Source organism: Aspergillus niger (assembly GCF_000002855.4).
Source record: "Aspergillus niger supercontig An03".
Classification (NCBI taxonomy): Eukaryota; Fungi; Ascomycota; class Eurotiomycetes; order Eurotiales; family Aspergillaceae; genus Aspergillus; species Aspergillus niger.
Genome location: NT_166520.1, coordinates 348,531 through 373,570, shown reverse-complemented (window position 1 = coordinate 373,570; position 25,040 = coordinate 348,531). Strand labels below are relative to the sequence as shown.

General features: G+C 47.1%; 10 protein-coding genes and 1 non-coding gene across 11 annotated transcripts; 5 read left to right on the top strand and 6 right to left on the bottom strand.

Annotated features, from left to right (window-relative positions):
* Positions 1-39: 39 nt before the first annotated feature.
* On the bottom strand, positions 40-1,491 carry An03g01890 (uncharacterized protein; the record flags this gene model as incomplete). The annotated part of the gene is made up of 2 exons (XM_059746936.1): positions 40-858; positions 925-1,491. The coding sequence occupies 2 exons, from the start codon at positions 1,489-1,491 to the stop codon at positions 40-42; spliced, it is 1,386 nt and encodes a 461-aa protein (XP_059600242.1).
* Positions 1,492-2,222: 731 nt separating this feature from the next.
* On the bottom strand, positions 2,223-2,780 carry An03g01880 (uncharacterized protein; the record flags this gene model as incomplete). The annotated part of the gene is made up of 1 exon (XM_001390052.3): positions 2,223-2,780. One exon carries the CDS (start codon positions 2,778-2,780, stop codon positions 2,223-2,225), a length of 558 nt encoding a protein of 185 aa, XP_001390089.3.
* A 399-nt stretch (positions 2,781-3,179) lies between these two features.
* Positions 3,180-4,379, bottom strand: An03g01870 (uncharacterized protein; the record flags this gene model as incomplete). The annotated part of the gene is made up of 3 exons (XM_059746935.1): positions 3,180-3,926; positions 3,973-4,107; positions 4,164-4,379. The coding sequence occupies 3 exons, from the start codon at positions 4,377-4,379 to the stop codon at positions 3,180-3,182; spliced, it is 1,098 nt and encodes a 365-aa protein (XP_059600241.1).
* A 1,433-nt stretch (positions 4,380-5,812) lies between these two features.
* An03g01860 (uncharacterized protein) lies at positions 5,813-6,424 on the top strand (the record flags this gene model as incomplete). Its single annotated transcript, XM_001390050.1, has 1 exon — positions 5,813-6,424. The coding sequence occupies one exon, from the start codon at positions 5,813-5,815 to the stop codon at positions 6,422-6,424; it is 612 nt and encodes a 203-aa protein (XP_001390087.1).
* Positions 6,425-7,629: 1,205 nt separating this feature from the next.
* On the top strand, positions 7,630-8,457 carry An03g01850 (uncharacterized protein; the record flags this gene model as incomplete). The annotated part of the gene is made up of 1 exon (XM_001390049.1): positions 7,630-8,457. The coding sequence occupies one exon, from the start codon at positions 7,630-7,632 to the stop codon at positions 8,455-8,457; it is 828 nt and encodes a 275-aa protein (XP_001390086.1).
* A 313-nt stretch (positions 8,458-8,770) lies between these two features.
* Positions 8,771-8,889, bottom strand: 5S rRNA. The gene has a single exon (XR_009468000.1). It is a non-coding gene; the product is annotated as a 5S ribosomal RNA (ribosomal RNA).
* Positions 8,890-9,721: 832 nt separating this feature from the next.
* Positions 9,722-10,531, top strand: An03g01830 (uncharacterized protein; the record flags this gene model as incomplete). Its single annotated transcript, XM_001390048.1, has 1 exon — positions 9,722-10,531. The coding sequence occupies one exon, from the start codon at positions 9,722-9,724 to the stop codon at positions 10,529-10,531; it is 810 nt and encodes a 269-aa protein (XP_001390085.1).
* Positions 10,532-11,498: 967 nt separating this feature from the next.
* An03g01820 (uncharacterized protein) lies at positions 11,499-17,963 on the bottom strand (the record flags this gene model as incomplete). Its single annotated transcript, XM_059746934.1, has 2 exons — positions 11,499-16,872; positions 16,933-17,963. The coding sequence occupies 2 exons, from the start codon at positions 17,961-17,963 to the stop codon at positions 11,499-11,501; spliced, it is 6,405 nt and encodes a 2,134-aa protein (XP_059600240.1).
* Positions 17,964-18,287: 324 nt separating this feature from the next.
* An03g01810 (uncharacterized protein) lies at positions 18,288-19,588 on the top strand (the record flags this gene model as incomplete). The annotated part of the gene is made up of 3 exons (XM_001390046.3): positions 18,288-18,336; positions 18,701-18,730; positions 18,768-19,588. The coding sequence occupies 3 exons, from the start codon at positions 18,288-18,290 to the stop codon at positions 19,586-19,588; spliced, it is 900 nt and encodes a 299-aa protein (XP_001390083.3).
* A 2,119-nt stretch (positions 19,589-21,707) lies between these two features.
* An03g01800 (uncharacterized protein) lies at positions 21,708-22,152 on the bottom strand (the record flags this gene model as incomplete). Its single annotated transcript, XM_001390045.1, has 3 exons — positions 21,708-21,824; positions 21,925-21,999; positions 22,078-22,152. 3 exons carry the CDS (start codon positions 22,150-22,152, stop codon positions 21,708-21,710), a joined length of 267 nt encoding a protein of 88 aa, XP_001390082.1.
* A 1,238-nt stretch (positions 22,153-23,390) lies between these two features.
* Positions 23,391-25,040, top strand: An03g01790 (uncharacterized protein; the record flags this gene model as incomplete). Its single annotated transcript, XM_059746933.1, has 3 exons — positions 23,391-23,525; positions 23,673-24,422; positions 24,495-25,040. Coding segments are annotated over 3 exons (1,431 nt in total), but the record flags the coding sequence as incomplete, so codon positions are not given.

The window sequence follows — 25,040 nt, the reverse complement described above, 5'->3', positions numbered from 1 at the left end:
TTAAGCCATCGGCATCATATAACAAGTTCACTAAAAAGCTCAGTAGGCATGATCGACATTCCACGAGCTGAGTGCATCTGCCATGGCCTTTTGGAAATAAGACTTCTTAACCTCTCTCAAGTGACATTTGCTAACCCGTTCTGAAATTGGTGTAGGGCTTTCAACTGAATTATCGAGACACAGATCGTCATCATCATCCTCATCATCGTCTCTATCGGCTGGCTGCCAGCCTGCACCAGCGCACATTGCAGCCAGCCGATGGAGTGTCCACTGGAGGGCAAAGAAACCTTCATCAGGAAGCTGTAGGTTTTGGGGATCTGGTGTTGTGATAATAATGGTATCCCCTGAGCAGATGACAGTATCTGAATCGTTATTGTAGAGTTTCAGATTAGGAGTGGCTACATCAACATGGTGCGCTCTTCCTCCCTTCTGGCCTGTTTCAGGCATCATTATTGGTGATATAGTAGAATTTCCTTCACTGTCATTGATCAGGAGCGATGAATTGCCGGTAGCGGGAAGTCCCTTGCCACATAGCCAGTAAAAATGCAATTCCATGGACTTATGGTCTTCTGATACCCGGAATGGCATCAAACCAAACAGCGCTCTGTCCCAATATGTATGACAAGTGGGACTCAGAGCTACTAGATTTCCTACTGACATGAGGATACTCTTCTTGCCTTCGAGCCATCTCTGGATTGTCTCTTGCGACCAAAACATCCTCAGCAAGGCTTTAAATTCGAGGAACTTGAGCTTCTTGGTAGGTGTAGTAGTGTCACAAACCGAAGCCGGTATTATATGGGCGGCATGCAAGGGATCTGTCGCCTTGGAGATGATACAAACTCGATCCCGATCAAGGCACTGCACCTGAGTTAGAGTCAGAGCAAAGGGGATCACAGGGAAACAAGTACTAACAGCCTCACTCACATCTTTCCTGTTGATCTCCTTCTTAATCTTACTTGATATACTGGGAGAGCTAGGAGGCTCCATAGCTTCATATTTGCGCTTCTTTGCGACGGGCTGGGCTGGGGAACTTTCTGCAGGCGTCGTTATTGGCGCTATACGAGATGCCGTAGGACTGTTTGCTAAGGAGCTTTCCATACTCCGTACTGGGGTGACTGCACCTGTCCCTGGTTGTGACGCTGCGAACTTTTCTCCTGTTCCAGACCCGGGTAGATCTATAATCCTAGGTGAGCCCATTTGCTCGTAAGCAAAGATACTATATGTACACATTGTAAGAATTCTTGCGAAGCTCCCCCCGTTGTGTCGCAACAACGTCGTCATCACATCACGATCAAATTCTCGGGAATACCATTGGAGTTCCGATATATCTGCGAGCCACATCCCAAACCAAATCGGTGTACTGATCTGTAGGGTTCCTTGGGGGATGTCCGCGGCTAGCTCGTATGACCTTATAGATTCTAGAATTCCCGTTATTAATTTCAGACGTTCAGGATCGTTGAAGCCCATGGAAGGCCCTGAAAGTGAAGACATCTTTGGAAAATCTTCTGGAGAGATGATAGATAAATGCTCGAGATGAATGAGTGTTCGACGTGAAGACTAGTGGTTGGATGGGACTTGTGTCAATGATAGAGCAACAAAGTAGTTAGAACTGAAGGGAGTGTGGGAATGGTTCCTGGCACGTGACCATGCCATTCCGGGATGTCAGATGATCCGCCGCTGCGCCCACGTATTCTGTACCGCAAAATCCACAAATTACCTTGCTTATCTCTTTGGTTTTGGTGTTGACTTTCCGGAAAGGAATTCTAGCGGGAAACAGGGAGATACTTTCAAAGTTCGTACCGCATAAGTAAAGTAGACGGAATCCTCAATGTAGTCTCCAAGAGGCGAGTCTGGTTGTTTCTGCTCTTACGCTCAAACAGATTTAATGTTCTGAGATAACGATTGTTGTCTGTCTTGGGTAACATGAATGCCTGAGGTAGTGGAAAACACCGGGGATATTTTTTTGCTGAAGGTTCGAATATGCTCTCTACTAGAAGCGTAAATGGCTGTAAAAGGCCCTTCCCCTCTATCAGGTAATTGATTTGATTACGTTGAAGGTTTTGAGACTGGTGAGGAATTCTGCTGAAGGTCTTCGTGAAGAGAACATTGTTGCATGAGCAAATGCAAGTGTACACAGAGCCTGGTCAATATGACGATATGCCTCCCCAGCCATTTCCACGCCAATGCCAACCCACCAAAAAATCAATCTTCCAAATCCCTCCTTAGGCATACATCCTCGTCCAATCTCTCGCAGCCATCTCAAACACTCCCGGATTACCCATCCACATGCTCCCCGCCTCCACATTCGCAAAGCCATACACAGCATTACCACCTTCCACTGCCATTCCCGGATCCCCCAACATAGCAGAAATCGATAACAAAACAGTCCTCACAGAAAGTGCCTGACTCCACTCATCTTGCAAGATATTCAAACAAACTTCCCCGTATGGGCCAACATTCGGATGCCAGATCTTCGTCATGAAAGTGCATATCGGCGGTAGATCCGGGTACAATGCTGGGATGCGAATATGGATGTGAAAAATACCCCCTTCATAGGGAGAGCCGACTGGACCGGCTATCGTGCCGATGATATCGAAGAGGTGGTCGGGGCTGAATGGGCGAAAGGAGAGGAAGTCGCATTGTGGGGATGTTGGCCCGTTTTTTGTGGCGGCGAGGTATTCGGCTCGGATGCGGCGGACGGAGTAGGATGGAGTGGGTGTGGTGAGGTGGGAGAGGGCGGTGGTGATGGAAAGGTGGTTTTGGTGGTGGATGATGTTCATTTTGGGGTGTTTCTGTTTGATAGTTTGAAGTTTAGGTAGTTTGAGCAAGTTGAAGGTGCTATTTCTTTGGTTTCCCGAGATGACGTGGCTTGTATAGGCTACTTGATTTTGCTTCTGTGATAATTGTTCCCTTAATAATAGAGGAACTGTGAGGATAGGAGAGGATACATGACTGCTTTGGGAGATTCACGTCCACGTGGTAGTGAACTGGACTGTCACAAGCTTCCAGTTAATCATCGGTCAGAGCCAAGTCTTATTCATTTGCACATTCATTCACCTGCGAAATTTTGTCCTTGTTGGGCACTTCTAGTCTGTGAACGCGGGTCACAGATACTAGAGTTTCATGTTACTGTGTTATCTATGTAATCACCCACCCATCAATCTTGTGAATTACCTATCTTATAATCTATCCCATCTGTGCAAGAAAGAGTTCCTTTCGAATATCATGATCGGAAATGATTGAAGACCTTTGCAGACTAGCCGATCGACAACCTTCTTCAGGACAGCTAATTCCAAGTTGTGCTGATTACCATTCGTTGTGGCTACCGCGTAGGCCACCTGAAGAGGTAGGATTGTAGAAGCAGGACCGAAGAGCTTCATTTCTTCTTGAAGAAGATACTCCATGCTTTCGCATATCTGCCTCAGCAGGTTCGCAGAACTTTTCTGGACACTTTCAATGTGGTGTTCCTTCAGAATCCTCGAGTAGTCAAAGTTAGCCTGCGGGAGGGAAGACGCAAGACGTTCCATCTCGTAAAGACATATGATGCGAAACTCCCAGATATAGGTAATCGCGTTGGCCATAGTGATACTGGGAAACCAGATACAGGGGATTTCCGAAGCCTTTGTGCTCTGATCTCGGTACCAGTAAAGGGGAGACGTCGCATTGTTTGTTTCAGACGCCTCCCATTCGTTTAGGCTGTTAAGCAAGTCACCGACGCTGTTCAATATAGAAGTCGCTTCGGATTGATCTCCAATGGAAGCTTCTCGACCAGATATGTTGTCAATTCTATGCAGAAACAATGGAAGGGCAGCGGCCTGACTCAGAAGGCTTTGCATTGGGGATGGGCTAAGTATTGCAAATGGAATCATCTTCCAATTGTCTGAGCCCAGAAACGACGGAGTCCGGCATTGAATTGCGTTTATCATCTACAAGACATTAGCAGAACCCTCAACACTGTGATGTTTTACTCACCAATAAAGGGCGGAAGCCAATAAATAGCCTGTGGGCAACTCCGGTTTGATAGCGCTGCGGCCCATTAGCCTGAAGTATTCGCGCCACGGCATCTATGTGCATCCTTAAGCCTTCGGTTGGGCCTGGAAACATAACCTAAGAATCATAAGCAAAGCGCTCGTTAAAGCGAGATGCAATGGAGCAGAACTAACTTCTGCCAAGCTGAGGCACATTATTGATGCCAGTAGCTCTCGATCTGACGATTTTTTCGCCATTCCGAGCTCCTCTCGCATCATTTGAAGAGCTGTAAGGTAGCTGCGTGTGCTGTCGATACTAGAGGCCCTTTCTGAAAGCCTTCGAGACATGATTGAGGTTGACAGAGCGCTCGCGGCAGCCAGAATAATATCGGAGTCAGGATTTTCACTCATAGCTGGAAGAACTTCAACCCATGATCCACATATGCGAGGCCGTGGCTCATTAGAAAGCATGTCAAGGGGAGATAATTCTTCATCGGGCACATAGCTCCGTATGATGAGATCAACCTTCTCGGCGCGACGCAATTTACAGGCTGCGCCTGGCGTTTGGTGCAGACTGATTTCGTTAGATGGCTGACAAGCAAAGTCCTCTAAATGTGAATCATTCGATACATTTTCTTGGGAGCTGAGAACTTGGTTTGGTACGCTGGATGGCGATCTTCTGCTCTGGGCGGGTTCTGACTGGCTCTGTACGAAAGACCATTTGGCTGGGTACCCTGGACATTGGCGTCCTGTTAATAGACACTGACTACACTCAGGAAGCTTTCCATCACACTATGCATGGCATGAGAATCTTGCCTTTCAAAGTGAAGTGGTAGCGCACGTACACCGAGCTTCTTAGATCGGCAGTTTTGGCAAACTGACCGTTGCCTGACCCTCATTGCACGCTCCAGCGGCAGTGAACTTTGATAGTAAGCATCCGACTTGGTCCAGTAGATAGAAAATAGTCGACTAGAGGTCCTTGAGGAAGAGGCCAGACGACAATACTCAGTGGGATTAGTATGGATGATGTTTGATCCAGGCGAAGGCAACTTCTCGGTTCATTGGGCTGCTCAGGATATGTCAGCTATTACCTAAGTAGTGACAAATAGTTATCCGGCCTGAGGATGTATTGCCGGTGGAATGCAGTATAGTGGCTCCAGAACTGATTATAGGTGATGACCGACATTTTCGGAAAGAGTTCCTTATCCAGATGGGCCGATTCTCAGCGATCATATAGACGATATGGAAGCCTAGGCAAATGGGTAGCCATGCAAAAGTTCTCGGATCAACTACAGAAGATCGTTGCAACGAGTACACAGTAGCACTACAACCTCACCGCGAAATTACTGGGCTGTGATTATTTAGCAATGCCCACAATCAGACTCTCAAAACCGATTATATCCTTGATTTCTATTCGTCTGTCTTTATCGGTGACGTCCGCACAAGAAGCCGAAACGCATCTGTTGGAAGAGACTACAAAATAGAATCAGCTGACCCACCATGTTTGATCTAACCCCAAGAGGAAGTATATTCCGCCAAGAAATCGAGACGCATAAACAAGTGGCTCGGTTCGCCACTTTCTGCTTCTAGGCTGATCCAGTCATCCACAATACCAGAATGAGACTTCCTTTTCATCTACCCCGCCTCTTGAAGTGAGGAATATTGAGTAATATAATAAGCCGTGTCTGTGTATAAATAAGTCTTCCTTTTCTGCATTTCTCTAAGGTAACTTCAGATTCTCTTTCCTTTCCATATATCAGATATAATCAGCTTTCTGCTTTGCAGTACTAAAGTAACGATCAACATCCACAATTGAACCTTGATTAACAGTACTGTTCATCATAATGTCTTCATCCTCCCCAGCAAAATCCCTGCGCCAACTTCTTGGTGCTCCCCCGTCAACCGCATCAGTCCAAGACTCCACCCTGATTATCATCGACGCTCAAGACGAATACGCATGTGGCAACCTCCAGATCGAGGGTGTATCCGACAGCCGCAAAGTAATCTCGGATCTTCTGACCAAATATCGCACCAACCGTACTCACAGTGGTCGCAACATTGTCCACATTGTTCACCAGACCCCACCAGGCGCTCCCGTCTTCACTCCGGGCACGCACCTAGAAAGGGAATTCGAAGAACTCACTCCTGTGTCTGGGGAGAAGTTGATCACAAAGAACTTCCCTAGCTCTTTTGCCCAGACAGAATTGCATGAGTACTTGAGCAGTCTTGGAGATGTTGGAAAAAAGATTGTACTGGTCGGCTATATGGCGCACGTGTGTGTCTCTACGACTGCCAGGGCTGGTAATGAACTAGGTTTTGAGGTTGTGGTTGTGCGTGATGCGGTGGGAGATCGGAACATCCCTGGTGTAGAGGCTGCAACTTTGAAGGATGTGGCTTTAGGCGAGCTGGAGGATGCTTTTGCAACGGTTATAACTGCTCACGATATCACTGCCTAAAGCTATATGTAGTTCCGTGAACGATAATGATTAATTGGGCTTTCTGAATACAGATACATGCTATCATTGTTCTTTAAATAGTATGGAAACCTGAAGAACAGAGTGGATGCAGCATTTATCTATAGAAAGGCGTCAATTAGATAGGGGTCTGAACAGTTGGTACTCTCTGATTGCTCCGTCGAGTCAGTTAATTGTAACAGGTCGTATCAGCCTGGATTCGAGTCCATGATATTCAACTTAACTTACGTATTCATAAACTATCTACACAGCTACATGACGTAACGCTCTAACAAGCGACATAAAGTCGAGAAGTTATTCCAAGCGCTACATCCCACGTTGCCTGTGCAATCTCCTAGTACTCTAGTACTAAAGGTAACTTCAAGGTTGAATTCTATCTATAGAATAACGCTCTCGAATTCCGTCTCTGTTTTCATTTGAAACGATCTCAAATACACCAATGTCTGTTCCGAAGCCTGGATAGTACCCCGAAGGCTTCACAGTCTTTGACCCATCAAATTACATACTTCCAGATAGAACCTAACGCCCAGCCTGTTCTAGAAAACCCACAAATGCCTCGGCCCCCCCCCCGATGTATGGTTGTCTACAGTTCTTTCTGAAAAACTGGAAGTTGTTTTATTTGTTGCCTCACAGCAACACCCGAGTCTCAACGAAGCGCCTGCACCTGCTCAAGCGGACTAATTTGAATTCATAATGGGAATCATGGCGTGATGCAAAGTACGTGAATGCTAACTGATCAAGATTACGACTGAATTCATTGATTTTGACTACCATATGTGGCACCCCCTCTTGATTTCAGTCAATCCATGCGTGGCTACATGGTTATTGTCATAACAAAATTGGGAAAGCATTTTGGCCAAGAACTTGCCATCGCGTGTGCCGATAGCATTATAACCAGTCCCCACACGGGAGAAGCAAAAGCATAAGCACTAGTAACTATTCTACGATCGATGCTGACAATAAGCACTAATTATGAACCTAAATCTGTCCTTCCATGTAACAGGATAAATAAGCCAGTCTCTTCCCTCATATATATTTCGCCAAATTCATCAAGACGTATCATACCACAACCTCGAGTATTTTCCTCTGTAGCGGTGTATATCTTCTGAATCCCGCTATCCCAAACCAATCCCAACGCGATACCAACTTCGTTATATAAACAACACTAACACAAACAAACTCCAGCAATGCCGACCGCTCGATACTTCGCTCAAGCTCCCCCCTTTCCGGCTAATACACCGATCATTAACCTTCCCATTCTCACATTTTCTCAACTACAGTCTGGCAACCCAATCGAAGCAGAGAAATTATTTGCCGCCTGCCGCGAATGGGGGTTCTTCCTTCTCGACCTACACGACTCCGCAGACGGCAGGACTCTCCTTCACGATGCAGAATCTATGTTCGATCTCAATACCGAACTCTTCTCGCTCGACCAGTCAACACTCGACCAATACGCCTACAACGCGCCCAAAGACTTAACAGGCTATAAACGGATGGGCGCACTAAGAACCGACGACGGCAAGCTCGATCACATGCACCTCTACTCCATAAACCAGGACGATATCCTGGGTAACCGTCCTCCCCGCACCAACGCGCCCCCGATCGAGGCGCATAGACCCCAGATCCAGGCGTTCATCCGCCACGCTTCGTCGGCCTTGGATGTAATTCTTACAACATTGGACAAGCAGCTTGGCCTCGAGCGCGATACCCTAAGCGAACTCAGTCCACTGGATCATGAGTCCGAGACTTCTGTCCGCTTGCTATGCAGTCCTCCCCACACATCCGGTGATGCGGAACACGAGCGCATCTCGTTAGGCGGACACACGGATATCGGCACATTGACGCTGCTATTCCACGTTATTGGTGGTCTGCAAATCGTCCCCGCGGGGCTCGAGAATAACATGGAGAATTGGCGTTTTGTTCAGCCCCTGCCAGGTTGTGCGTTGGTCAATATGGGAATACGCTGGTTGAATGGACTGGTCAGCTACTGCGGAGTTCCTTGCATAGGGTTTTAGCTGCTCCCGGGGAGCAAGCATTCGTGCCGAGGCGGAGTGTGGCGTATTTGGTGAGGCCGGCCAAGTCAGCGTCCATGCGGAGAATTCGTGGAGGGAAGATACCGGCGGTAGCTGAGGGAGAAGAGGAGACGAGGCCCGTAGATGAATGGGCGGCTTGGAGGTCGAAGCAGATTATGTTGGGGTTGTTGAAGCCGCAGACGAGAGGGGGTGTTCTTGATGTGTAGGGATCTGTATCCCGGTTTCATCTGGACAGCACACATCCCACCAGATGCCTTTACAGTGCAAGAAATTTCGAGAAAAGAAAAAGCCAAAAACATACAACAGAAGGGATTCGCTGGTGGTCACCCACCCAACTACTAACCTCCCGGCGTGTGGCTTAAGTACGGCTGAGCGGACGGGAAGCCCTGTTTTCCACACCCTGTGGTCGTATGTGCTTGTTTGATATTGTAGCAGACTTATATAGGCAAAATTCTAATAAAAGCGATGACTTGGTCTAGTAGCTGCAAGTGCTTCGTGGACATAGCAGAAGGCCTCGATCAGATGCCGTATAGTGAAAGGACATGTCGTTTTGCCTTTGATGTTGGCGAGGAAGCTTTCATACGAAGATGCGTGCAGGGCGACGCGCCTGAGCTTCGAGGCTAGTCAATCGATCAGGCTTTCAAATCTTCGGCTGGGCTTGAGGCTGCCGTTTGGGGTGAAACTTACGGGAAGGGTCGGTGCGAGCGAAGAAACTCCTTGGCTGGAGGTTACAGGAGAGAAGTTTAATCGAGGAGTTGCCGGACATTGTTCGAGCTGAGGCGGCAAGAATGGGGCTTTGATTACACAGTCGCGTCCTGTAGATATACCTAAACGTGAGAATCATTATCTTAACTGTTCGTCCTCCAGCGGATTATCCTTTCACCTAACACTGACTGGACATGTGTTAAGAAGGTGTAAGAATGACCAGATATAGTGACAAGTAATAGTGAATGAGGCCGTTACTAAAGACTTGTCAGTGGAGTAACCAGTACCCTATCTCCACGGCGACCGATAATTGGTGTAATCACTTGTTCCTTCATGAGTTACGCCTGGTACTGTATTCTTTCACATTTCCACCTAGGATAGCAACAACACAGACCACCGTTTACCCGGTCCCTAAAGTCATTCTCATTGTTGGCAGACCGAGCCTCCATTGGAGCTTCTATCTATTTCAGCTTGTCCGAAGCAACAATCACCACCTCGAACAGCCCTTCTTCAACCTGACCGTCGAATCATTTCAATAATCATGGCAGCACGAGCTGTCGACTTCCCTCTCTTTTCTCGCCTCCCTGCTGAGCTCCGCGTGCAGATCTGGGAAGAGACCTTGCCGAAGTTCGTACGTCCTCTGTACTTCTACAGGGCGGGTTGTTGGACACTAGAAGATGTGGGCAAGAAGGAAGTAGACGTCAGGTTCAACCATCGTTTGCTAAGCATCGACTTTGAAGTTCCAATCCTATCAGTTAATCGGGAAGCATTTCGAGTTACACTCAGTTCGATGAAGAGCCAGGGTATCAACGCCCATGTCACAGTCAAGAAGTCGATCGTCTTCAGACGGTCTTTCAATCCGAAGCTTGATACATTGTTTATATCCGAAGATCAATTCAGGGAATTTTTCTGGGAGCCAGTCAACGTTATCCTTTCTGAAAGAGGATTTGAGAATATTGCCATCAGCTGCACCGAACCTGCCCCTATGTGTCTTGCAGTGTCACGTCTGATCGGCGAAACAGAAGATTCATTCCTTAGCGAGCTATTCCAGCACACCTTCCATCGAAACACCCAAAAGCTGGTTCTTGTTAACAATGCCGGAGTTCTCTCGAACAAAAGACGAGCATCACAGCAGCACTGGGAGTTGAATAGCGCCCTCAGCACCCCAAAGTTTGTGTGGAACAACGCCGGTGACCACTTTGAAGGGGCTGAAGGAATCAGCGATAGCGAACGGAAACTCTTGAGAGGGCTGAATCGAGGTGCCGCTGATGGGATGACCGACGGGTTGGGATGGGATAAGGATCACAAACTTGAGGTCCACCTTGCCACCGCTATCAAGATGAAATTATAACTGGTGTCGACTAGCTGAAGCTGAAATGGTCTTAAAGACATCTAAAAACAATACAAGTTCTTCGCAGACTTCTTTTCCCTCCTCCATACTCTCTCAAACTTAGTGTTGCCTCTAATGAGCCATCATCAGGGGTACTTTCCAAGGGTGCATGAAAGCACACCATTACAAAGGTGATGTAGGAACAAATCGAAATCAGTATATCAGCTTTTAAGCCTGCCGCCCAATATAGAGGGAAAAACCCAGATACGAAGAAAATGGACATTTAATCTCTTGGAAGTCCGAGTCAGGGACTTCTCTGTAAACAAACCAGTATTGTACCCCATCATGATGACGAAATGAGCAGGAAAACCCTTACTTCGATTAGCGGGCTTCTTGCAGGCTATGTTTGCTTTAGAAAAGATTATGAACGATCACAGAATGAAGCCAATGAATCTGCTGCGTCCGGAGAGGCAATATACTGCTTGCTTGCCGCATTGTCCGGGAATGACGACTTGGAACAGTTATTTTCAGACATGGCGCAGGAGGTTGAGCCAAAGCAACCTGTGATTAGCAGTTCTTTGAGCAATTGTACGATGTCAACTGGTCCCCCGGAACCATCAAGTCTTATATTCGATGGTGGTCCTTGGCGGATCGGATGCGAGTTCCGCTCCCTTTTTCAAATCCGGGTTGCCCCTTGGAAGACACCCCGGCCGCCCCGTTTCTCCTCTTCTGCTGCGTTATTACAATCGAGTATACCTACCTATGTATTACCTGAGTAGGATGTGTTGTCTATAATATTATCCATATTGAAGAAGAAAAGAAGGGATTCCACTGTTTCCACCCCAGAGAGAACATCACTACACACGAAGGGATAATGTTACTAACAATGTTTTACTACTCCGTATCATGTAGCACAAATTTCAAAGCAAAATTATAACGATAATAGGAGTTTTCTTGACGAACACAGCATATCCCCTTTACATATAAATCATATCTTAAGAAATCCGCTCTTCTTCCACCCGTCGATATACAATTTCATCGTGTCATCGCTAATAGGTTCCATCTTTGCCATTGTCTTCGAATTCGTTCTGCTCTCAGCTGAGTCAAGAACCATACCACACATCAAAGGCACATAGTAGCCAGAGTAGAAGTCACCAAAGAGGGCGGCTGGGTTGGATGCCCGATCCAACTTAGAGGCCTTTACCTCCTTGACCCATTCTCCAACGGGGATGACCCTATCTGCAGGTATACCAAGCTCCTTGATAATCACCGGTATGTAATCCTTCCAAGCTCTACCAGCAGGGTTTTCGATATGATAGACCGTGTTGGGAATGGAGGTATCTTCGATGGCATCGTCGACGTGGATGAGCTCCACCATTACTGTAGCCACCTGATCAACAGGAACCCACAGGACATGACCAGCAAGATCGGGCCAAGCACGGAGGCTCTGAGCTGACTTGATCATGAAAGGCACGTGTTCGTTCTTATTGAAGAATCCAGATGTGCTGGAACCTCCAATCTGACCACAACGCACTGACATTGCTCGGAAGAAGCCAGGGTGTTGACGCAGAGTCGCCTCAAGCATATGTTCGCACACCCACTTCGCTTCTGAGTATCCAATCGGCTGTGCGCACTCGATTCCTCGAAGTGCCTCGGAAACAGGATGGTTCTTGGCAAAACCAACCACACTGATGGATGAAACGAATTGAAAGCCAACGCGACGACGCTGGTCGCTGTGGCTGCATTGAGCACTAGCAATATCTCGTGCAAGGTCAATTAAGTTGCGCATAGCGACGTATTGGGGCTCGAATCCCCTTACGGTTTCAGTCGGACTCAGTGGGAAAGCGCAGTGCATAATATCGCTACCGTTTTGGACGAGCCAGGCATAATCCTCATCAGATAGTCCGAGTTTAGACTCGGATATTGTGCATTCTAAAACGCGTAGTTTCTTGAAGCTCTCGTCGGAAATATCAATGCCTTTTGCAGATAATGAATCTTGTTGACGGCTCACTGCAGAGCTTGATCTGCTAGGCCGGTTGAGACATACGACAGTTCCAACAGCAGGACTTTCAGCAAGCTTAGCAGTGAGGTGCGATCCCAAGCTACCTGTTGCACCCGTCACGATGACCACTGCCTTTTTGGAGCCATTCCAGCTCGTGGCATCGGAAGATGGAGAAGGAGCAGTGAAATCGGCAGAGTATCTGTCGACGAAACCCTGGGCCAGATCCTGGCGCTTTTTGATATCACCTCTATTGTATGGCATCGAATCGTCAACTGATGACACGCTGCTCTGAGAACTGCTGTTTTCATCTTCTGTGCAGGAAGACTCCGAACTGTTTCCTTGTTGAAGTGTATTCCAAATGACGGTACTAAGCTCCTCCACACTCGTAACCCCCATCATCTCTTCTTGATCAGGCGAACACTTGAAAACGGTCTCAATATCAGAACCCATCTCAACACCCATCAGGGAATCCATACCCAGGTCAGCCAGCTGAGAGTCTGGTTTTATTTCCTCTATAGGCAACCCCAATATTTTGGAAACAATACTCCTAAGCTCGGCCAACACAGTATCATAGCTATATGGTGAAATTGTCCTTTGCACTTGGGCTGTGGACTGGTCGGTGATCCCGTTCTCTGGAACTGCAGTATTAGGATCATTTCGAGCCCCTTGAAGTGTGCATTTCTCCGTGGTAAGCGATATGAGAATGTTCTCCCAAAGCATTTTTGGAACCTGCACAGCTTGCGCCCCAACGTACGCCTGTGTCAGTTGACCGTTGGCGGGATCGAAAACATAAATATCCATCTCACGGATGCGGCTTGTCTTGGCTCGATGGTATACAAGAACGTGCCATTTCTCTGAGCTTCCAGTGTAGGTTGGGGAGAGCAGCGTTTTACCGCATTCTTTGTGAGCCCAGATATTATTTGGTGAGATGGCTTCGGCCATGCAGTTGATTGCAATAGCACCGACTTGACAGAATGCATCACCCAGTCCAGGATCATACGACTGACTGATTGGTTTCCGCACAACACCAGCTGCGACACCATTCCGACCCACAATGCGTTTCGTCCAGCGGTAGAAGTCCCCGTAGGATACCATGTTGTCAATCACTTGGTACACAGCTTGCCCTTGGACAACATGCACTTCATCATCGTCATCCAGATTACCACCAAGAAGCTCCTTGCATTCTTGATGCGAAACAGTGCGCTCCAAAGCATCAAATTCAGTGTTATACATAGTATCTTGAGGGGGGTGGATGTGCAAGCTCGCCTCAACATGCACCAACCTGCTGGCCTCCGTCTGAGCCTTATCTGTACTGGTGAGAGCCCAGTCCCACTCAAGCTTACTCTCGCCTGATGCAGAGAATTCCAGCCAGAGCTTGCGTGAAGGGTCAACACAGATGTAAGTCTGACTGACCATGTCATGGACAGAATATGGGAAGCGGCTCTTCGTCCATTCTGGGTGCAGACTATACAAGGCCACAACAACCAGACCAATCTGTGCAGAAACAGGGAGAACAGGGGCCAGTTTCCCCAGCACATGGCCATTGATCATTTCATGGTAATAGTTTGATTCAGTGTCAATAGCAAAGATGGGCTGGGAGTCGGAGCTTCGGTCCTGCACAAGAGAAAGAAGGTCACCAATTTCCGGCCCTTGCCGGTCTTGAGGACCAGATGCACGGTCTTTGTATTCCAGCCAGTGTCGGGTTTTCTTGAACTGATAGGGTGGTAAAGATAATGGAATGACATCAGAGTCCTGGAAGTGGTGATGACCCCAGAATGTGACAGGGATATCATTCTTCCAAAGTGACAATGTCGCAGCCACAAGACCTTCAGTGCCTCTTCTTGGGTCAGAAATATTGAGCGAGTGGAAGGAGTGAGAAGATGAACAAGACCGGCTAGCCATGGAGGTAACTCCAGACCCAGACCCTGCCTCTAGCCACACGCAAGATGGATATTCTTGAGCGAGGCGTTCAATGGCATGTCTGAAATAGACGGGTTGCCTCATATGGTCCCATACGTTAAAAGGCATAGCCCTTTGACACCCTGTGGCTCTTTCATGGCGAATAACAGGCTGCTTTAGAGTAAAGGATTTCGCCAGCTTTTCCAGCTGTTCCTGGAGGGGCTGGACAAGCGTTGAGTGGAAGGCGTTGGTGACAGCAGTCCTCTTGTGCTTGATTCCTGGCATGGACTCACAAATGGAGGTGACAGAGTCAATGGCCTCAGTAGATCCCGCTAAGGTGAAATGGTGCGGACCATTGTAGCAAGCAATGCTGGCTGGGAAAGAGCCCTTGTAATTTTCATTCGCCTCCTCAAGGACAAGGTTTACCAGATTCTCGTCTCCATCAACAACAAGCATGGCCCCAGGATCCTGGCCCCACGCATCGCGCACTAACCTTGCCCGGGCAATGACCAATTTGACAGTGTCTTTCATTGACAACGCTCCCGAAATACAGAGTGCAGTCAGCTCCCCGAAGCTGTGCCCGACAACTGCAACAACTCTGCTTGACAAGCCGCAGTCCAGCCAACAACGGGCGGAGGAGTACTGAATGGCGAATAGCATGGCTTGCAAATGAGACTGATCTGTTATTGGCGAAGTGGAGAAGATGTCGGGGTAGATGCTAGTACCCCCAGCGGCCTGAATAGCGGCGTCGCAGTCGTCAAGATAGTGGCGAAGGAGCTTCACACTATCATAGACCGAGCGTTGAAGCGCAATGTAAGAGTTTGTCTGACCACCGAAGCAGAGAACTACAGGCCTTTCTTCTCGTAAAGGAATTATTTGTGCCTGAAGCGCGCCGTTTGACAGTTCTCGGAGCTTCTCTTCCAGTTCTTTTCGCGTCTGGCAAGTGAACAGAACTCGTTGAGGCAAGGCGCGGTTGGACTGCAGGTTGAGGTGGTAAGAAATATCCCAAGGGGTAGCATTGGGTTTGGATTGGAGATAGTCGTTTAATTTCGCGCAGTATCTGGTTATGCTTTCCTCGTCAAAGCCAGAAATCCAGAACGGAACAGTGAATTCTGGATGAAGAGTGGGCTCTTTTCTTTGCGGGGCAGTGAGGATCATCGCGGCGTTCGACCCTGTGGCACCATAGTTGCTGATGAGTGCTGTGCGGGGCCCATCTGGCCATTTTCGGATCGACGTAGACACCTCGATCATATCCGCGCCGGTGGATTTGAGATGGGGCGACATCTTTGTGAAGCTGGCTTGCTGAGGGATATAATCGTCCTGTATCATGGTGAGAATTTTGATCAAGGACACAATACCGGAGGTACCCTCAGCATGTCCTACATGCCCCTTTGCAGATCCAAGTATCAGATTGTTGGTTCGAGACGAGCCAACGACGCATTGTTTAACACTGGCATACTCAGCGGCATCGCCAATCTGGGTGCCTGTCCCGTGAGCCTCCATGACGGCGATATGGGATGGGTCAATATTCGCCTTGTCGATCACAGAATTGTACAGTTGAGACAGCGAAGGGGAGTTGGGGACGAAGAATGGTGTTGAGTTGTGATTCTGAAGTACAGCAGAGCTAGCAATAGAACCGAGAACCCGGTCCCCATCGCGGACAGCATCAGACATACGTTTGAGATACACAGCACCACAAGCCTCGGCACGACAGTAGCCATCGGCATCCTGATCAAATGGTTTACATTGACCTGTCGGACTAGTAAAGTTGCTCTGTGCGAGAGCACGGAAGGTACCAGGGATGGTCATCACATTGACACCACCAGCGATAGCAGCAGAGCATTCTCCGGAGAGCAAGCTGCGACAGGCGTAGTGAATAGCAACCATAGACGAGGAACAGGTAGTGTCATAAACAACGGTCGGACCCGTCCAGCCGAAGAAATGAGAAGCTCTAGCAGGGATATAGCTCTTGGTGGAAGTCGCTGAGAAAGCGGATGCATCGTGGGCCTCGGCATGGTGTTCGTAATCATTCATGGTTGACCCAACGAAAACACCTACATCCTTAGGGCTTTCACCCGTGCGCACAGCAGAGGAAAAATACCCTGCGTTCTCAAGCGCCTGGTAGACGGAAATTAGAAAAAGTCGCTGCTGGGGATCCATTGCAACAGATTCCCGTGCGCTGCGTTTAAAAAATCGATGGTCAAAGGCATCCACATCACGCATGAAGTTGGCATACCACTTGCGGGAGGAGTCGAGTTCATGCTTGAATGCGATCCGGTTGGGACCAATTTCTTGGTGTTGGGACTGGCCACTGCGCAGCATCTGCGAAAACTCGTCCACGTCATCTGCCCCGGCAGTTTTGATAGCCATGCCAACGATAGCGATCATCTCTTCGTTAGGGTATGGGGGCTGTGGAAGGGGAGCTGGAGGCTTTACGTCTGCCAAATGTAGGACTTTAGATCTGATACCAAAAAGCAGAGATCGAGGCACGCATTGCTCCAGTCCATAAGAGATCACATACGGATCATCAAGACGAGCCCACACATTCACAAATATGCTGTACCAGTCGCAAGGTAAACTAAGGATGCCCCTGATTGCCATCTCATGTAGACTGCCTTGGGTGAGGGGAGCCTCCGAATCAATGTTGCTGTATACTGGGATTGCTGATTGCGAGGCGTCTGGTAGACGAAGCCCAGGCAACTCTTCACACAGCTGTAGCATGATCCTGGTTTTTCGCTCTCCCTGTGCACTGACATCATGAGCCCGACCATGAACACCCAGCTTGATGCACTTGACGCCAGCATCCCGGGCTTCATCCAAGAATGCGGACTCAACCGCCTCCGGAACACATACGGTAGCACACCCAATATCAAAGGTAGCTTGCATATGAACATGAGGCGAGTGTTTCTCAATAATGCGACGCAATCCTTTCTGCGCCTCATCTCCACGGCAGATGGTAGCAAATGCATAGGCATTTCCATTCAGTTCCTCGTCAATGTCGGCGATAACACCCATCAACACAAGAATCCTTAAACCAACCACCGCGTTTTGTTCAAGCTCGACCATGTTGTGAGAACTGGCAACAACACAAGCAGGGACGAGGCCACCACAGAAGCCTAAGCAGGCTGTCTTGTTCTCCTTACGTTGTGCTATCCAAGACGCTTGGGGGTCTGTTGATCGACCATGACCTTCGTTTGCCATCTGCAAGTATTGCCAATGCTGTATAATTTGTGCGATATACGCCACACAGGCCGAGGTACTGACGTATTTCCATAGCCCTTCCTCGTACAGTCCATGTCGCATGAAGCGATTTAGATCCTTGATGAGTTTTCGTTCTGGAAATACTCGCTCAATCTCAGGAATCTTGGCAACTAATGAGTCCCAGTAGACCGCGAGGTCGTCTAACGCATGGTTGAAGAAGTTGAGACCCTTGTCAATACCGGAACGAGTGCTCAAAACGACTGATTTATCCAATGATTGGATTTGTGGACCGAAGGCCAGAATAGTGTTACCTCGAGCATCTAACAGCTCACGGAGTTGTTGTGATTCCATCTTAGGGCAATTGAGAGAAATAAATCAGTTATTGTTGGATGTTAATCGAAAAGGTAAATGCAAAAGTAATCAATAAAACCACTTAGAGGAGAGACGGCTCGGTGAGGTATGTCAGGCGCGATTTCGAAGCCTTAAATGACTGTCTATTCGCCACCCAGGCGTGTTATATATGAATACATCGATTTATTTGTATCTCCACCGTATCTACACTGGCGAAGCTTTTTAAAAAAACAAAAATTCCCTAATTTCTACAATGATAATAGAAAACGCTAATATGTGAGATAGGCTCAACTTATTTTGGCTAGCTCTGTAGTTCAAGCCACAATGAAACTTTCGATAAAGCCTGAGCTCCACAAAGTAGCCCACACGTCGGGTGTGTGCTCGGACAACGCCACGCATTCATGAATGAATTAGTTGCCTGGCTGCCATATATGAAGTCAGGCCCCCCCTGTCCCCTCAGAGAATAATCCTCCAACTCTATCCTCAGGAAACGCTAGTGAATATTCGGGTTAGCTGCAGGTTGTGGCTTTTTTCTATTGTAAATAATACAGTCACAGTCTGTGATTGTTTGGCATATAATACCCACTTCACCTATCTTTATGCCCGTGAACGCAAGTACCGTGTATAAAATACCAATAAAAGGCGATCAGATTTGTAGAAAAGCCACATTTAGTAGCTAACCTGAATGTAGACCCAACACATATTTGTATAGTTTTAGAAAATTACTTTCTAATTAGACGCGAGGGCATCTAATCTCAGATACCCCAGTACGTGACAGTGAATATAAAGTAGATATGTTTCCAGATATCTCCAGATTGACCACACTCTTCATCACTGCAATTATGTCTTCTACAATTCCCAAGTTGAATAAATCATATCATAATATCCACCATCCCCGTATTCTCTGTCTTCATGGCGGCGGGACAAATGCTAAGATCATGAAAATTCAATGCCGTGCTCTCCGAGCTAAGCTTGAAGCCTCATTCCGTCTTGTCTATGTTGAGGGCCCTTTCGTCACCCATGCAGGGCCCGGCATAAGTGCCGTATACAACAAATGGGCTCCATTTCGCAACTGGATGCCAGGAGCTATCGAGCCAGACGAGTCATCTCCTGGAGTTGCCTCATACTCGGGCTCATCCAAGGTCGATGCACGAATCATTGCTAGCATTGACCAGGCAATCCAGTCCGCGATGGATGAAGACGACCGGGCTGGCGGTACTGGGCCCTGGGTGGGGTTTTTGGGGTTCAGCCGAGGGGCGCAGACGGCGGCCAGTTTACTCCTTCGACAACAGGAGCAACAGAAAAGGGGGTTTGCTAGCACAGATTTCCGTTTCGCGCTACTCATCGCCGCGCCAGCCCCCCTCATAAACATGAACACTTCTTCTGAATTTCAAATCCAATCGAATGACCAACTGAACATCCCTACTGTACATGTTTATGGATCTCGTGATTCTATGTTGAGGGACTTTACGCACGTTTTGCATGATTGTTGTACGCCCAGCAGTACCCAGAGATATGACTGGGATGCTGACCATCAGATACCTCTCAAAACTATCGACGTGGATGCAATTATCCAGATGGTAATGCAGGTAGCTCGAGAAACAGGGGCAATTGAGGACATCTAGATAGTCTTCGTTTTTCCTTTTTTTCCTTTTCTCCTATTTTCCTTTTTTCCCTCTTTTTTCCATTTTTTCCCTTTTTTCCTTAAACCAGCATCCTATAAATAAATTTACACTACACGGTTTTCTACTTTTGGAGAAAATATTTGTCACTTCGCCACAAAACTTCATCGTAGCCGCCTATGGTGTTCTACATGATGTATGCCTTATTTACACTGTCAAATGAACAAAAAGTATCAATACATTTCATATTAGGACGGGCAGAATTCCAGTGGGTCAATCACATATCCCTCGGCATCCTGTAGTGCTACCATCAAAACCTTCCGGAAATTCGGTGATAAAGTTTTGTAGCAGTGTTATACGCTTGGTCACGTGACTAACATTACCTAACCTACACCATCAACACCTGCCTCGCTGCGCGACGCCTACATAGAATACGAGACATACTTTATTCTGCTTCTTGATTATAGCTAGTGGAGCCGTTCCAACAAGTTTTCCACTCCCGTTTTAATGTCCGTGCGTAAAGGACAGATCAGGTGATCGGCACAAACCAGATAGCTGGTTGATCGGCGGTTGACTATTGGATGTACTCCGGTTGACCCCGGTGGTTTTGTTACGATAGTGGAGAGGTGCAGGAATACTATGTATCTTTATAGCATTGAGTCTCGCCTAATACCGCCTGATAGTCACGTGTGGGAGTTGACGCCCGCAAATGTATAAGATTTGATGAATTCAACTAATTGTTGATATATTTCAAAGATATCTTCTACCCATGAACTTGTCTAAAATAAACGAATTCAAAGCACCTTGACTGTAATGACTGTAATTATATTCTTACTTATTAGAATGCTGGCTCTGTCTATCAATAAATAGCTGATTAGCTACAGATTAGTGTTACGGTCCCTTGTTAGTTAGGCAGACTCGTCAGGCAGAAAGCGCCGATAATGGCAGCGCTCGAGCAATTGACAGCTCTTACCCGGTAAAATCTTTGATTGCGCATGCAACGCCCATAACGGTCACACGTCACGTGATATACTTCCACCATGACTACTATTGGTATACTTAGGGTATAGCAAGAACACGGGATACGATCGGGTCGACCACGAAGTAGGCCTCAGATAGTATGCATGTTGATGGTATACAGAGGATAGGATAAAGAACGACACTTTTTCATGTACTATGATACTTTTGTTCTTCGTGCTCAAGCGATAGAACACTCGTCCGCACTTACCTTCAAGTAGCTGCGCAGCACTAATCGGCCTTACTTCTCTTCTCTTATCCAAGACCAGTTCTCCTTAGATGGTCCTCAGTCTGATACACCTTCGACCAAATTCAACGGTACGTTTACACAGTGAACCTAGGCTAACAGGGACAGGGAAGCGATCCTAAGATTTGAAAATATGTTATTGTCAAGTTCAATGTATATAGCAAAATTGACTATATTATGAGAACTGAGAGATAATGCCCAAAAGCTCTTAGATAAAGAATTTAATTATATTCCATTTTCAATCATCAAGTTTAGAATATACATATCATTTACTTTATTACTATATTATCAAAGAATCTCAGCTTCCTATTTAAACCAGCAGCTTTAGTACATAATTCAAAAAGGCAAAATTATATATACTGTATAATACTTCGAAAGCTACTTTTTTCACCAGCTAATAAACAAGTAAGGTTAGGCTGGGCTTTTACATATCTATACTAAATATATAATCAATAGAATCAAATACTTTGAACTGATAAATTCTGGATAACTTCAGTGTAATACATTGTGATGGTGAGCCACCTGCTCGGGTGTGTATATGTTTGTATAAGCAGGATTATAGGGGTCTGCGGGTAGCTGCGGGCAATAATAGTCTTTGTGACCTTATATAGACAACACCTCTAGGTCAATCTATGACACGCACGTTAGCAACCTTCCTGCTTGAATACTGGGGCACCTCAGGGTAAAGTGGAATATAGGATGCTTGTAAAGAAATATGCTGGGACACATATATTGATAAGAAACACTTCCCCTCTCCATTCAGCCTAATGCCTGTGTATCCAATTTCCTAACAACATAACAACATAACAGCAAAGAATAATCCATTATATACACCGTAGCCTCCGATCCAATCAAAGCTTAAGAGCCGTACTTCTCCTTAAGCGCCTCAACAAGAAAAATGTACCTTTCCTGAGCCTCATCAGAGGTGACACCCTCGTCATGGAGTCTCTTCCAACCGTTGTACTTGTACTTGCCCTGTAATGTGAAAATATATATATTAGTGATCTGGAAATCATGTGGGGGAAGAAAAAATAGGGAAATGCAAAACCGGAAATGGAGACTAAGTCAGACTTACCGCAAAATCAAAAGTACCAGGCTTGGGAGCCTCAGCGAAGTTGCTCTGGGTTCCGACCTTATAGAGACTGTAGAGCTGGAGAGGTGATTGATATCAGTTACAGTATGGAATACAGATAATTTCTCGCGCTTGATGGATGAGCAAAAAGCGTACCTCAAGCATCTCCTGATCAGAGGGCTTGGCCTTAAGGTGCTTGACCTCAGCGGCGGCAGTTTCGAATGCACTCATGCTAATGCTGTAGTAATAGTACTACTAGTAGTAGTAGATTCTTCGAGGGAAGGAGAATGGATTGAAGCAGAGATGGAAGTAACTTGAGACGGTGTTGACCTGTTGATCCAGTTTTAGATGAGGAGGAATCGGCAGCCATTAGTCTTCACCGCGATAGCTTCCGCCTGAATTGACCGCTCTTCTTCATGTCCACTCTCGGCTGAACCGTGAAGCTGGACTGATGCGTGGGGAGGACGGGGGAGAATGTGTGGAGGCCCGAGTGCAGAGTTTGATACATCATATCTGACCTAGGATGACCTTGGCAGGCGTTCTCTGAGTTTATCGCGATTTAAGCTTCCCCACTACACCATCGACCTATTTTGGAAGGTAGTATCATTTTAAATTCAGAGCTAGCTAATGTCAGTTTAGTCTAGGTCATGTATTATTATCCCCTAAATCTCTCTACGTAGTTGGAGGCGATCGGCGACCATACCCACATTTCCCGAGTCGCTGGATTCATCATAATTAGCCATGTCGGAAAGGGTTACGGATCGACGTCAACGGGTGAAGATTGGCAAAATTATTTGATCTATGGGTCTTCTACTTCGCACATATCTACTTATACGATCCAACAAACTCCACTGTACCTGTTTTAATGTATTTACGTGGGCCCGAGCTGGTACATACTGGTAGAAAGCTCCATCCACTTGCCAAATATCTCGATAATGGCATCCACATCGACAGTTTTGAGCGCTATCTGATGATCAGCATCCCGGCCATATCTTAGGGTACACGGTACTTGTACTTGGGCCAGCATAGGTGATAAAGAGGCCCTCTACATAGACAAGACAGTATAAGCCTTCAGACTTAGCTTAGAGGGAACAATAATAGTATTTATTCGGCCGCCATGGAGGCAGAGAATATAGAGATAGCAGATAGTATCATATTATCTACTTGGAACATCGCAGTCAGTCTAGAGATATTTGGAGACTGATCTAATGTAGACATTCACAGTAGAATCAGGTGCACATTACGGTGGCGTAACAATAGTTTAGGAATTGACCCCAAACTTTTTTTCCTGGGGTCCGATTAATGCGGGATAGGTCCAGCAAAGATCTACACAAAAAAGGGAGCACTTTAATCTCAGGAAATTTCTGCATGAGGTCTTTGTATCTTGTTTAATCGCGTTCTCAAGTCTAATTCTGGCCTCCCTATGAACACCTTCGCCAACTGAAAAGGGCTCCTCCACCGCAGACACCATGACCCTTGATGCTGAAGTCCAGATAGATCGCAAGGTTAAAAAATATGGGGGACACGTTAGCAAGGGAGATGTCGAATCCACTGAGACTACTGGACCAGATAACCTGGAATCGGATTGGAAACCGACTAAAGAGGTTTTCTTGATCCTACTGTGCTTGTCAATCATTGCAATCATGGCTTCGTTGGACATGACTATATTTTTATCAATCCTTCCAGCGAGTGTCCTCCTCATTGCTCAAACCACCCCTCAAACCATTGATAACTTCTAATTGCTGAAACAGAGTATTGCCAAGGACTTGAACGGTGATGCCACCAGCACTTTTTGGGTGGGCAGCGCATACTTGGTGCCTAGTGCAGGGTTTCAGCCCATTATGGCTTCTTTTTCCGACGTTTATGGGAGAAGAAGAGTACTGGCCATGGCATTGGCCCTCTTCGTGATTGGCTCAATTGTGGGATGTCTCGCCCATAATATGGCTACACTTCTCGCCGGGCGTGTCATTCAAGGAATCGGAGGAGGCGGACTCATTCCGCTTGCGACGATTATAATTACAGATGTAGTGCCTCTACGTCCCAGGCCAAAATATGCTGCCTTGGTTCAGGCATCCATGGCACTCGGTACTATGCTTGGGCCTCTAATAGGCGGTGCCTTTTTGGAACATACCAGTAGCTCAACGGGCTGGCGCTGGGTGTTTTACATCAACTTCCCCCTATCCACCGTTGCCGGAATTTTGCTTTTCTTTTCGGTCAGGTTCAAAAGGGGCGGGGCTCAGCTTCGTGCCGTTGATTGGTTTGGCCAAGCTTTGTTCCTGGCCAGTATCTCCATATTCCTGATCGGCCTCTCGTGGGGTGGAGTGCAGTACACATGGGAAAGCTATCACACTTTGGTTCCATTGTGTCTTGGGGTTGGAGGTATTGTCGCGACGGTGTGTTGGGAAATCCTGGGGACTGAGCATCCTTTTGTGAGGATTTCTGTGCTTCAAGATCGATCTGCTTTGGCTGTGTATGCGGGGTCTATTGTCCAAGGAATTCTAGTAAGTTCTTGTATTGGCGCAATTTGGCACTTTGTATAATAGGCCCTTACTGACCCTCAACTAATTTCTTAGATGTATGGCGAGCTTTATTATATTTCTGTGTATCTGCAGGCTGTGAAAAGCATGTCCGCGGTCATGACTGGTGTTGGCCTCCTCCCAGTATCGGTTGCGCTCATGCCCACAAGTATAGTCGTGGCTATTTTCATTTCGAAAACTGGACGCTACCGCTGGGCGCTATGGTTTGGTTGGGCCGCTACCATTGCAGCAACGGGTGTGACCATTATTCTGGACAGTGATACCAACACAGCCAGCTGGATCTTCATTTTTGCCTTCGTTGGTTTTGGGCATGGAGTGCTATTCAATGCGCTTTTAATCTCAGCACAAGCCTCGTGTGCAGCAGCCGACGCAGCATATGCAGCTTCGATGTATACCTTCTTCCGCACGCTAGGCTTTGCTATTGGAGTGATAATCGGCTCTACTGTCTTACAGAACTTCATGTCCATGAAACTCCACGAATTGGACCTTCCGACTGCGATCGCTCAAAATGCGGAAGGCTTCATTGAAACTCTTAAAACACTAGCCAGCGGGTCAGCTCTGCGTGAAGGTGTTCTAACCGCC